The sequence below is a fragment of the Bombina bombina genome, chromosome 5, assembly GCF_027579735.1.
Source record: "Bombina bombina isolate aBomBom1 chromosome 5, aBomBom1.pri, whole genome shotgun sequence".
In the NCBI taxonomy this organism is placed as follows: Eukaryota; Metazoa; Chordata; class Amphibia; order Anura; family Bombinatoridae; genus Bombina; species Bombina bombina.
In genome coordinates this window covers 934,328,336-934,341,682 of record NC_069503.1, presented here as the reverse complement: position 1 = coordinate 934,341,682, position 13,347 = coordinate 934,328,336, and the positions used below count along the sequence as shown (strand labels likewise).

General features: G+C 35.6%; 1 protein-coding gene across 1 annotated transcript in view; it reads left to right on the top strand.

Moving 5' to 3' along the window:
* The window catches only part of TRPA1 (transient receptor potential cation channel subfamily A member 1), a 336,909-nt gene that overhangs the window by 176,942 nt on the left and 146,620 nt on the right, over positions 1–13,347 (top strand). The window contains exons 13-14 of the mRNA XM_053715123.1: positions 1,064–1,178; positions 8,873–9,039. Of these exons, the coding sequence (XP_053571098.1) occupies positions 1,064–1,178; positions 8,873–9,039 (282 nt within the window). The remainder of the gene's footprint in view (positions 1–1,063; positions 1,179–8,872; positions 9,040–13,347) is intronic.

Genomic DNA, 13,347 nt, shown 5'->3' with positions numbered 1-13,347 from the left:
TACAAAGTTTTGCTTTTGTGCACAATTAGAAAACTTGGTTTTAAGTATTAAAACTTACTATTGTGTATACAAATATACATTTAAAGGGACATAATAATCATATGCTAAATCACTTGAAAGTGATGCAGCATAACTGTAAAAAGCTGACATGAAAATATCACCTAAACATATCTATGTAAAAAGGGAAAATATTTTACTTCACAATTTCTTCAGCTCACCAGAGTAAGTGCTCTGTGAACATTTATACCTCAGCTGCTTTCCAGCTGCAAGTTTAAAAATCAAAAACTAAAAAATAATAGCCAATCAGCATCAGCTGTGCTAAAGTCATGCATTGCTTTGCTGTGATCTCATGAGATTTCCCTCATAGTAAACTTCCTTAAACTGAATAAGAAAATAACATGACTGCCTGCACATGTCATTTTTGTAATATACATGTAATAGCAAAAATGCTTCTTATAAAAGCTAAAGCTATTTCAAAAGTGTTTGTAAGCATGCACCATGTACCAGCTTTTTAAACACAGAACTCAGAGATCCTAAGGTGCTTGTACCATCTGGTAATGACTCAATTTGTTAATTGCTGACATGATACAAGCTCAATTGGTGCTCTGATCAGCTGCAGTATTTTAAATGCTGGTGCACTGAGACTATCTAGCTATGCTTCAAATGCACATGCAGAGAAAAACGTTATCACTTAATCAGCGATAACCTTTACTAGAAGCATTTTTGCCAATACATGTTTCTATTCAAAGATGTAAGTCATCTATGTGCATTTAAATTTTGACCGGAATGTCCCTTTAAAATTGGTGGGGTAATTGGGGGCTAACAAAGGTACTGAACATAATACATGGAGTCCTTTGCAGCTCAACAGGGGTGTTATATGTGTGTTTGGAGGTGCATTGCACCCCCCAACACCCCATAGAACTGCCACTGGTGTGTGTATTTTCTTACTGAATTTTGCTTAAATATCCAGTTTAATTGTAATTATTGATCACCGACTACAAGATATACCAGCAGAAAGTCTGCACTTCATATATTTACACATAACATGCTTAATTAATCCTAGTGACTATCGTGGATGGACAGCTCTTCATTATGCTGCTTTTGGCGGCTATACACGCACAATACAGACACTCTTGGATACATCAATGGGTCTTATTGATAAAACAGACAAAGAAAAGGTAAGAACCCCAGTTTTTTTTTTCCAATAGCAAATACCAAGCATTATCCCTGCGTGATATTTTGGTCTCAAGTTATTGAATATCAGTTTCTATAAACAATGAGAACTTTTAATTTAAAAAAAATAGTACTTTTTTCAGGCTCATGGTTTTGTCAAATTTGATCTATCATATATCTTCTCCCAAGCTATACATATTATGGTCATGAAGGTTTTTTTGTTATTTTTTTTTTACTTGTGTATCTTGTTAAAATGGTTTCTAGCTTATTTATAGTCTTCTCGAGATGTGCCCAATGGCTCATTGCCTGGGTTGATATATTGTCTTATTGAGCTTTCACTTGTTCTTATTTACACTTTGCTAAATATTGCTTCACATATTAAATATAACTCTCCAGAATTCAGCAGTTTTATACAATGAAATTCTAATTCACTTTCTAGTCATATCCTGCCTTGACTATTTCACCTCCACATTCTCTGCTCTCCCAGGCTACAGACAGTCGTAATTCAATCCATCATGAATGCTTTTTTTTCAGACTCTTCTTCACAAACCTACTAATTTGCTGTATCTTTTTGCCAGTACCTTCACTGCCCCCCCTTAGCCTTAATAATAATATTCAAAATCTTGATCTTAACGTACTAAGCCCTCAATAACACCAAGTGCTCTTATGTGTCTCACCTGACTTATAAATATTCATCCTCTCCCTTTATTCCACATAAGATCTTCTTTGCTCATACTTTTCCTTACTCTCCAGTCTTTAGGATTTTTTGTAGTCCACCAAATCTATAAAATTCCTTGACTTACTTACAAGTCTTACCTCAAGCTTCTAAAATAAGCTTCCCTAGAAAAACATTTGTTTACAGATGCAAAGGGCTCCATTTATCAAGCTGCGATAGTAGCTTTGGAGCCCTGGTAGAATGATAAATGGAGACCATAGTGTCTTTCTTAAAATACCTCTCTAAATGTTTTTCCTCCAACTCCCTCACATTTTGTTTATCTGTTTTTCATTTATGTGCTTGAAATTTGAGTAAGCATTTTTTACAGAAAGGGTGGTGGATTCATGGAATAAACTTCCATTTCAGGTGGTAAACACAAAGACTCTAAAGGAATTCAAAAAAGCCTGGGACATGCATAAGGCTATCCTAAGGAAAAAGTGACATGTAATATGGGTAGACTTGATGGGCCTTTTTGGTTCTTATCTACCGTCAAATTCTATGTTTCTATGTTTCCTTTAGTACATAAGCTCAAAAGGTCATCGGTTATGTAGATTAGCTTTACACCACTTCTCCTTATTTTTGTATTTTAGTACATAAGTTAAAAAAAAAATCACCTGGCCTATATAACTGTGTAAATTGTGGATTTTATCATATGGCAGTTCACAAACATCACTTTCTACCAAGTTCATGTAATTGTCTTGTGGAATAATATTTTATTAAAACTAAATGAAAGTTATGTTTTATGTGCTACTAACCAAGTGTCTGTGGTTAGTAAATAAATTAAAAAAATGCAACAGGGAGGTGCAGGAGAGTGTATGGTTGGATATGCAGTACAGGCTGTAACCATTATTTCTTTATCATTTGCACAAATGGTAGCAATTTAAAAGGAAGGAACAACTTCTTTCTCAATGCTGCAAGCCTACTTCCAATAGGCTATGCAGCGGAGTGAATTTACTTTGTCCTCCTGTGTGAAAAAGTAATTCACAGGCACAGTTCTTTGCGCCCTTGCTACTGCATAGTGCCGTTCTGATCAGCTGGTGGCCAAGCTGAAGATCCAAACAACAGGGATCCAATAAGGAGGTTTTTAGGTATTGCAGCTTAACTTAAACAACATATTAATGGAAAGTCCGGCACTTCTTCACTTAAAACATAAGCTTTATTCATCACACTTTAAAACATTGTGGCACGCTGCACATCTCATGCTTTTTGGCTACTATGCCTAGATCATAGATGATATTTTTACACCACAGCACATAAAACTTTTACAAAACAAGAAAGCCATCTCATTGGTTGATATACCATGTGATGAATCATCTTAAGGTGGATTCATACATTCAATAAAACATATAACATACAACGGATTTATACATTGTTACCATTAATTATATATTATCTAATGTAATTACTCTAAGGGGTAGATTTATCTATAGTCGAGCAGACATGATTCGCTGTAGCAAATCATGTCCTCTCGACCTGGCTAAATGCAGACAGCATAAGCAGTCGGCATTTAACACCGCCAAGCATTTCTAGTAAAATGCTTGTGCAATGCCGCCCCTGCTCACTTGCAGCCAACCGCTGCTTAACTTCTGTTTCCGGCGAGCCTGAATCGATTGGCGTAAAATGCAGCATCCGCTGCTAAATAAATCTACCCCAATGTCTTATAATTTAATGAAACATATTTATACTGCTCTCAAATATATTATGATCATACACAGTTACTGATTGATCTGCACACTAGAAACTATATAAAAGAGCACATATATTTCCAAAAATGAAATAGATCAAAGGCAGAATTAAAATCCAAAGGTTTTCTTGTTTTTTGGCTGAAAATCCAAAAACTTTCCTGTTTCAACAAAAAATGTATTTTATCTCCACCTCTCTTTGGTATTCTAATTTTCTCAATGACTGTCCTTTTGAAAAAAGGTAGTGTTACAGTTATGCTCATAAATTAAAATGTTTAGCCAAATCAAAGTTTTACTTAGGCATCTAATGTTAGACAAGTGCTCCCTTATTCTTTCTCTGGCTTCACGTGAAGAGCACCCCACGTACTGTAAATGGCACTGGGTACACCAAATTAAATAAAATATATAGGTAGAGTGACAATTTACACAGTATTCTATTGAATATAATTTCCCTGTGACAAGTTATTCAAAACTGTCACCATTTAGCTGCAGGGTTTACAATTGTGAAACCCACACCTGTGCATTCCTTTTATTTCCAATCAAGAACTAGCAGGTTGCCTTTGTTTTAACTCTCTAGGTGACAGTAATGTTACCAAGGGATACACCCATCTGTAAAAATATCTACAACCCTAAACTACTGTTTCTTGTAATTTGCCATCAGCATAAAACATCTGAAAATGTTTCTTAGCAATCTTACATATCTCTTTATATTGGTTGGAATATTGTGTGACAAATGTGACACCCTAAAATGTAGAATCTTGTCTATGTATTTTTTTCTCTGCATAGCATCAACCTCAGACTTTGCTTTTAAGACAGTGTCTTTTGGATAACCTTGTTTAAAAAGGCGGTTTTTAAAAATCTTTTCTTGTGAAATATAATCAGAAGGTTTGGAACAGTATCTTTTAAGTTGCATGAATTGTTCCCTTGCTATAGCATAAGGGACCCATTTAGGATGGTTGCTTTTACCATGTAGAAAGATGTTGCCTTAAATTGGTTTCCTATATACCTTTGTATCAACTATGCTATGGCCTCTATTTATTAAAGTCTGTTGGACCTGATCCGACAGTGCAGATCAGGTCCGCCAGACCTCGCTGAATACGAAGAGCAATACGCTCTCCGTATTCAGCATTGTACCAGCAGCTCACAAGAGCTGCTGGTGCAACGCCCCCTCCTGCAGACTCACGGCCAATTGGCCGCCAGCAGGGGGGTGTCAATCAACCCGATCGTATTCGATCGGGTTGAATTGCGGCGATGACTGTCCGCCTGCTCAGAGCAGGCGGACAGGTTATGGAGCAGCGGTCTTTGTGACCGCTGCTTCATAACTGCTGTTTCTGGCGAGTCTGCAGGCTCACCAGAAACACGGGGCATCAAGCTCCATTCGGAGCTTGATAGATAGGCCCCTATGAGTCTTATCTGTCATTAGTGTAACACCCAAGAAATGTAATTCAGCAACCTGAAAATCATAGGTAAATTTCAAACCACAATCATTGGAATAATTGGAATTAGGAAATAACATAAATTCCTTAGTCAATTCATGGCTGCCTGTCCAAATACAGATAAGGTAATCAATTTACCTATAATATAATTGGATGTGACTCTTAAAACCATTTTTATCACCAAAAATATAGACAGCCTCCCACCCACCCGTAGTCAGGTTGGCGTATGCAGGGGCAAATTTGGCCCTATGGCTGTACCACACTTTTGGAGGTAAAAACATCACCAAATCTAAAACAGTTATGAGTTAATAGAACCCTTGTGACTTCCTCAATAAAGTCCTGAAATTTTTCACTATAGTCAGTTTTTGCTGTCAAAAAATAAATAAATGACTTTTAGGCCAACTTTATATAGAATTGATGATTATAATGCAGTAACGTCAATTGAAAGCAAAATGTAGTTTCTTACCACTCAATTTGTTCTACTAAATGTAACACATGTTTTTTATCTTTTAAATAACTTGGAAGACTAATGGCCAGTGGTTGTAATACATTATCTAGCCACTCTTAGGGGCCCATTTATCAAGCTCCGAACGGAGCTTGTGGGCCCGTGTTTCTGGCGAGTCTTCAGACTCGCCAGAAACAGCAGTTATGAAGCAGCGGTCTAAAGACTGCTGCTCCATAACACTGTCAGCTGCTCTGAGCAGGCGGACAGGAATCACCGGAATTAAACCCGATCGAGTATGATCGGGTTGATTGACACCTCCCTGCTGGTGGCCCATTGGCCGCAAGTCTGCAGGGGGCGGCATTGCACCAGCAGCTCTTGCGATCTGCTGGTGCAATGCTAAATACGGAGAGCATATTGCTCTCCGCATTCAGCGAGGTCCTGCGGACCTGATCCGCACTGTCGGATCAGGTCCGCAAGATCTTTGATAAATTGTCCCCTAAGAGTTGCTCGCATAGTAAACCAATTACCAAAACTATTGGCCTTCCCCTCACATTTTCTAAAGATTTGTGCACATTAGGCCAAATATGAAATATAGGTGTTGATCTAAACCATTATCTAAAAGTTTTTTGAGCTTTTTCTGAAACATATTATTAGGATTAAAGGTCAAAATACCATAATCATGTCCATTTTGTAGCTGTCTTAAAACTTCCTCAACATAGGATGACCTGTTCCAATCCACAACACTACCCCCTTATCCACAGTTTTTATAACTACATTTTCATTTTTTGAGAGATTTCAATGCTTCTCTCTCCTCTCTTGTAAAATAAGGGGGTAACTTGTCAAACTCAATTCTCTTGAAAATTTTCCAGAATACCCCCCCCCCCCGGTCTGCACAGAATAGAAGACAGATTTAGGGCAAAAAAACCCACAATATTAATTAATCCTTCCTGCTGTATTAGACTCTAGACTCATTTCTTCTAGTTGATATAAAAAACACTAATCAACAAAGCAGTAGATGTGTCTTTTTCATAAAAAAAAAAACTATAATTTGATAGTCTGAGCAAAACTGTCATTACCCAGAAAAAAAGTATTTCTTCAATGTTAACTGTCTGATCAGCCTATAGACGTCAACCAGAGTCTGGAATAGGTTAAAATTAGAGGATTGTACAAAACCTACACCATAGCTCAGTAAGTTTTGTTTAGTTGGAGTCAATATATGATCAGAAACGTTAATGTAATTTAATCCTTGTATCTGCTCTGTCTCCTTCCCTGTCGGAGGGGATAGTGTGTTTGTTGAAAACCTTGTTTTCTTTCCCCTCCTCCACACTCTTCTAATCTTGGGGGAATGTGAAAAACCTGCTTCAATTCTGCTTGTTCACCATATGTAATGCCTGCTTCTGATCTATTACTGTCACAAGTGTTTGATGGAACGCTAGAAGAGTATTTGGGGTAGATTTATTAAAGGTCAAGCGGACATGATTCGCTATAGCGAATCAAGTCTGCTTGACCTCGCTAAATGCTGACCGCATACTCTGTCAGCATTTATCATTGCACAAACATTTCTAGTGAAATGCTTGTGCAATGCCGCCCCCTGCTCACTGGCGGCCAATCATCCACTAGCAGAGGGTGGCAATCATCCCAATCGGATCGAATCGTGATGATTTCAGTCTGCCACCTAAAAGGTGATGGAAAAGTTAAGGAGCAGTGGTCTTAATAAATCTGCTGCTTATTAAATATACCCCTTTATGTGAATCTTCTTATTCCAATTTCTATTGCCACCAATCAACTGGGTTTGTTTTGATCTAGAGCTATTATGATATTCAATCGCATGTTAATTCCTAAAGGTGGACTGCTTTAATATAGATTTGGGAGGAGAAACCTCTCTTGTCTGTGTAGTACAACTTGCTCCACCAAAATCTGATCTTTCAACACTAGTATCAGGATCTGAATCTGAAAAATTTACATTTTTATCTATTATTAATCTTGGGGGTTTTACTATTGTTTATACATTGCCTGAGTTCCCTAGATCTTCTGTGAAACATTTTCTGCCAAATATACACTGTTTCAAAAGTATTATTCTTATCTCAATATTTTTCATGATTAGACTGAGTTAAAGTTTTCTTTAAATCAGCAATGACATCTTTCAATAGTTTATCAAATTCTAAGTACTTTGCTTCAAGTTGACAAATGTCCAATTCTTTTTGTAAAGAAGCAATAAACTGCCTGACCATTGATAACTGTTTATCCTGTACTCTATAATCAGTGTCATGAGTTTAAAGGAATAGTCTGATAACGTATTCTTCCAACGATTTATAAAATCCATGTCATCAGTTTCAAAAGTAGGAAACCTTTTTAGTCTGAGCCCTCTTGGCACAATTCTCAAATGTATATATCTCTCAAGTGTCCACTTTTCCCATTGTAATTTTGTTTATTTCATAATAAGATTTTCCATAGTCTGAAACAAATTACCAAGGGGATTATTGAAACTACTGTCTGAAAATATTTCCTCAAAGCCCTGTGTCAATTTATCTAACTCAGAAATAGAAGTTAGGGAATAATATCCATCTTAAAGTAATTATTTGATACAAAGTTTAGACACTTTTCTTGAATTAAGTATATTGACATCATAGGTTATAAATAATAGAGTTTTGACATTCATGTGATTTTGGTTTGCAATGAGTTATGATATGTTAGGTCTTATGTTCTTTGGAATATTCTAAAGAATTTATTAAAGCTTATATATGCAGACGCTTAGTTCATATGTTTAAGTAATTATTATTTTATACTCTCATTTTTTTATGTTGCATATTTATAATTTTTTATGATGTTTATTTGTCATTATTATTCTTTGTGGGGTCTGTAAAGGTACATTAGCGATATGGATCACATTTAAATGAAAGTTGAATATCACGCAATAAGAATACCTTAAAATGATTGGTTGGAATGCATTTAAATATGTACCTGAGACTCTGTAACGCTAACTGTGATTAAGCACTCCATGTAGCGTGAATCGTGTAAGATGTAAGTCAGGTGTCTCCTGAGTTTGTTTGTTTGATTTTGTTAAATAAATCTAAGGATTTTGAGCTTTATGAGTGCAGTATCTCCTTTTTGTGTTCCTGAATAAAATCCCTCCTCCATGGAGATATGTTGTGTTTTCATTGCTATAAATCCACAAAAATACTCTTTTTATTTATTCTCTAATTACTTTTCAGAGCACTGGCAATATGTTGATGTTTCATAAATAAATGATAATTTATTATTATTATTAATATTATTGTTACACATCTGAAAATAACGAGCATTATAACAAATATCAACTCAACATCACAGTTAGCATGTAATACGCCTGTATCAGAAAAATGTAATACAGGTTTTTATATTTGCCTTATGCTACATTTAATGTATTTTCCTAACTGTAAAGAACACAGCACTTCACATTGCTGCACAAGAAGGTCATGCAAAAGCTGTTGGTCTTCTACTGGACAATGGGGCTACTATCAAATTGAATATAAACTGTGGTTCTTTCATTCATGAGGCAATACGTCAAGGAAAAAAAGATGTTGTTTCAACCGTAATTAATGGTGACAGGTAAGAAAGCAAAACCTGAATCCCTGGGATTCTTTACTGTAAATAAATATTTACTTTTTTATAGTATTAAATACAGCTTTGCTCAATTTACGACAGCTAAATTTTGTAAAATAACATTGCTCACATTAATTATTATTATGTAAATTTTAGCTTATCATTACTATTATTTATCTGTTAAAAACAAAGTATATATATATATATATATATATATATATATATATATATATATATATATAACTGGAAAATTGGAGAAATATATTTATAGCAAGGAGAAATATGTAATGAAGCAGACTTAAATGTACTTCATAATAATAATATGTAATCAAATGAAAACTGTACATCCATGGGGTAGCAATTTGTAGATATAATTTTAATAAATATTTTAAAGGCATCTTTTTTGAATCAGGAATTACAGTTATCAAAAATTATTTCACTCATCTTTGAAGGAACAGTAAACACTATGAAACTGTAATATAAAAACAAAATGTATGCTTACCTGAAAAAAAATGTATTTATTTTCTGATGGTGAGAGTCCACGAGCCATCATATGTGGGATTAAAGTCCAGTCTTATAGAAGGAGGCACATCACCCCACAAAACTGAGCTTTAATCCCCCACTTTCTCATAATTTCTTAACATATGATCAAAAAAAAGAAAATTTAAAAAAGTAAGAAAGGAAAAGCATGGTAAGAGAAGTGCAATCTGGTTCTACCACCAACTGGTATTTAAAAACAAGAGTGGGTCTTGTATGCTCTTGAGATCATGCACAATACTGGGTTAGTCTTTGATTTAAGCAAGAAGCCATGACATTTTTGTCTGGCCTGCCCCAACAATTCACAATCTGATTGAATAGCTCTTGATTCAAAGACCATTCGCTGGGGTAAAGGAAGTGATGACTGAGGACAGGTTGTTGTAATCTCCATTCCACTGTTGCAACATTCGAAACAGCAAAGGATGTAAATGGAATCTACTTCCATTTACTGAAGCACCGTAGGAAGAGAAGATTGTTGGAGAAAGGAACATACCTTTTATAATTTGAGTCTGTGTGCATCTGTAAGACACAGCCTCATTGTTACAGTCTAAGATGAAACCCAGAAAGGCCACTCTAGTTTGTGGTATTAGAGAGCTCTTTGGTAGATTTTCCAACCATGAGAACAAAAGAACTGAAGAACTGTTTTTGTATGTTCTTGAGCCATCTAAAAGGAAAAAGCCTGTACTTGAATGTCATCTAGGTAAGGAGCTACTTCAATGTCCTGGGGTTTTATTATGGACAAAAGAGCCCTGAGAACCTAGCAAGACCAAATGGAAGTGCCACAGATTGGTAATGCCAGTTTAGATAGGCAAATCTGAGGAATTTTGTATTATCCATTTGAATTGGGATATGCAAATAGGCATCATTCAATCTATAGTAGACATGAATTGAATATCTTGAACTTAAAGTTATTATTTTTTTTGAAATTATGAAGGTTTGAATAGAACCCCTGATGGGAGTAATAACTACCATGGCCTCTAGGTCTGTTACACATGCCAAGAAAATGCTGACCTTGATCAAAGGATGTTTTGGGATATGAATCTTCCTCGAGGAGGGAGAGACCAAAAGCCTATGTGGTACCCCTGGGAAATTATGTTCAGTACCCAAGGATCTTTAACTGATTTTTCCCAAACCTCCTAAAAAAGGGTCAGCCCCCCCAGCCAGAAGTGTCTTCATGCTGATTGGGGCAGAATTTTTGGACAGTTTGGACATACAGGAACCAGGCTTCCATATGGATTTGGAGGTGTCTGAATTTTGAGACATTGAAGAGGGTAGGAGCTTTGCATCTTGTACTAACGAAAGGAGTGAAATCCATACAATATATTTCCTTGAAATTGGAGGGATTAATCCTACAATATCAACAGATCATAACTTGAGCCAGAAGGCTCTTCTAGCCAGAACAGTCATAGCAGTACTTTTTGCATTAATGCAAGTTATTTCAACAGCTCCATCACAAATGAAACTGTTGACCAACCTCACTCAATCCTACATTTCATCAAGGGAAGCTGCTTGGTTAATATGGTCAAAGATGTTGCTACACCAGACTGCAGTAACTGCAGATAGCAAGCTACATTAACAACTGAATGAAAAATATATCCTGCCAGCTTAAATAATCTCTTTAGGAAACCTTTAAGTTTCCTATCCATTGGATCCTTAAAAGAGGAACAGTACTTTAAAGGAATGGTAGTCTACCTAGCCAAAGTGGAGATTGCATTGTCCACCTTTAGAATAGTCTCCCATGCTTTCTATTTTTTCAGAGAGCAAAGGGAACATGCTTTTGAATTTGGCAGAGGGAACAAAGGGATTGCTAGGTAGATGGCTTCTTTGGAGCTGCATAAAATGGTCATTAAACCGCAAAATTTTCTTTCATGATTCAGAGTATCCAATTTTTTAACAACTTTCCAATTCACTTCTACTATCAATTTTTTGTGTTTTCTGGGTATCCATAGTTGAAAACGATCACCTGGGGTTGCCATGTTCCTTGTTTAGGGAAGGATTGCCTAATATTTCAGGGCTGGACTGACCTTGTTAGGTGGGATCAGACTGAAATATTTCAGGAAAGTTCTTTGTAAAAAGCACAATTGGGCTAAAAGAGGCTGCTTCTAGGTAATAAATAACCATAGAACAACTTACTAAGCTGTTGTTCTTTTCTGAAAGAGTGATTCTCTTTCTGTGTGTACACTTGAAAAGCAGGAAGGTAAGCTCAAGAACGTGCATACAGGTATGTCTGCAATACAGTCATTTTGCAAGAATGTTATCCATTTGCAGGACACTAGATGGTATAACTATTTCCTGCCATGTAGTGCTCCATGAATGTGCCCCCTACCTACCTATGTATCTGTTCAACAAAGAATAACAGAATAAAGCAAATTTAAAAACAGAAGTAAATTGGAAACTTTTTTAAAATTGTATGCTTTGTCTGAATCTCGAAAGAAAACATTTGTGTTATATATCCCTTTAAAGAACTTATCAATTCTTGCAATAGCATGTAAATTAAAGGACGCATCTTGTGCTGCTTCATCTTCATTCTGTAATTGTACTCCTGAAAGGTACAGCAGGGGCGTATTTAGGTTTTGTGCTGCCCTAGGCACTCAAAATTCTGCTTTCCCCCCCCCCCCACCCCACCCCAGGTTTGAGGCCTTTTTTTAGACATAATATTTTTGGGGCAGGGTGTAAAAATTTTAAAAAATAATGTCTTTTTAAGTAGATGTTCACCAGGGCTTGCATTCACTCTGGTCACACACACATATATATATATATATATATATATATATAGATATATATATATATATATATATATATATATATAAAAAGACATTATTTTGCAAGTCAGATGATTAAAGTGTTTATATCAGAAAAAAATATCCTTCACTGTATGATAGTTTGTCAGTAGGTAGTTGTTTAACCTTAAACATCTTCTTTGGTGATTGACAGTTATTTAAAGGGACACTGTACCCAAAAAATGTATTTCGTGATTCAGATTGAGCATGAAATTTTAAGCAACTTTCTAATTTACTCCTATTATCAAATTTTCTTCATTCTCTTAGTATCTTTATTTGAAATGCAAGAATGTAAGTTTAGATGCCGGCCCATTTTTGGTGAACAACCTGAGTTGTCCTTGCTGATTGGTGGATAAATTCAACCACCAATAAAAAAGTGCTGTCCAGAGTTCTGATCCCCAAAAAAGCTTAGATGCCTTCTTTTTCAAATAAAGATAGCAAGAGAACGAAGAAAAATTGATAATAGGAGTAAATTAGAAAGTTGCTTAAAATTGCACACTCTATCTGAATTACAAAATAACATTTTTGGGTTCAGTGTCCCTTTAAGCAAAATATCTGCTTGGATAAATATGTAATGAATATACAAACTGGCCTTTAAAAGTACTTAAAAAAATACAACAGTAGTTATGATAGTATTAGGAATTGTATCCTAGGGGATAAAGTCACATGATACAATCATAATAAAGTATATACTTGTATTGTTTCTGAATGTATTAAATGCATACAACATATTTTCAGTTGTGTTTTAAGTCACATAGTTGTATAGATTCAGCAATAAATACTTATTCTTTGCATGTATGACAGATAGACAAACAGTAAATGTACAAGTATTTAGTGACTAATCCGTTTAAGTATTTTAATGCCTAATGAAGATGTATTGAAGGGAGAAAGGCATATGCTGTTTCACTATGGTCACGGTATAGTGCACACTGCACTGTATAGTCTGTGTGAGTCTCAATCACACGGTGGAGCCAGGAAGAATACCGCATTCCCTCTC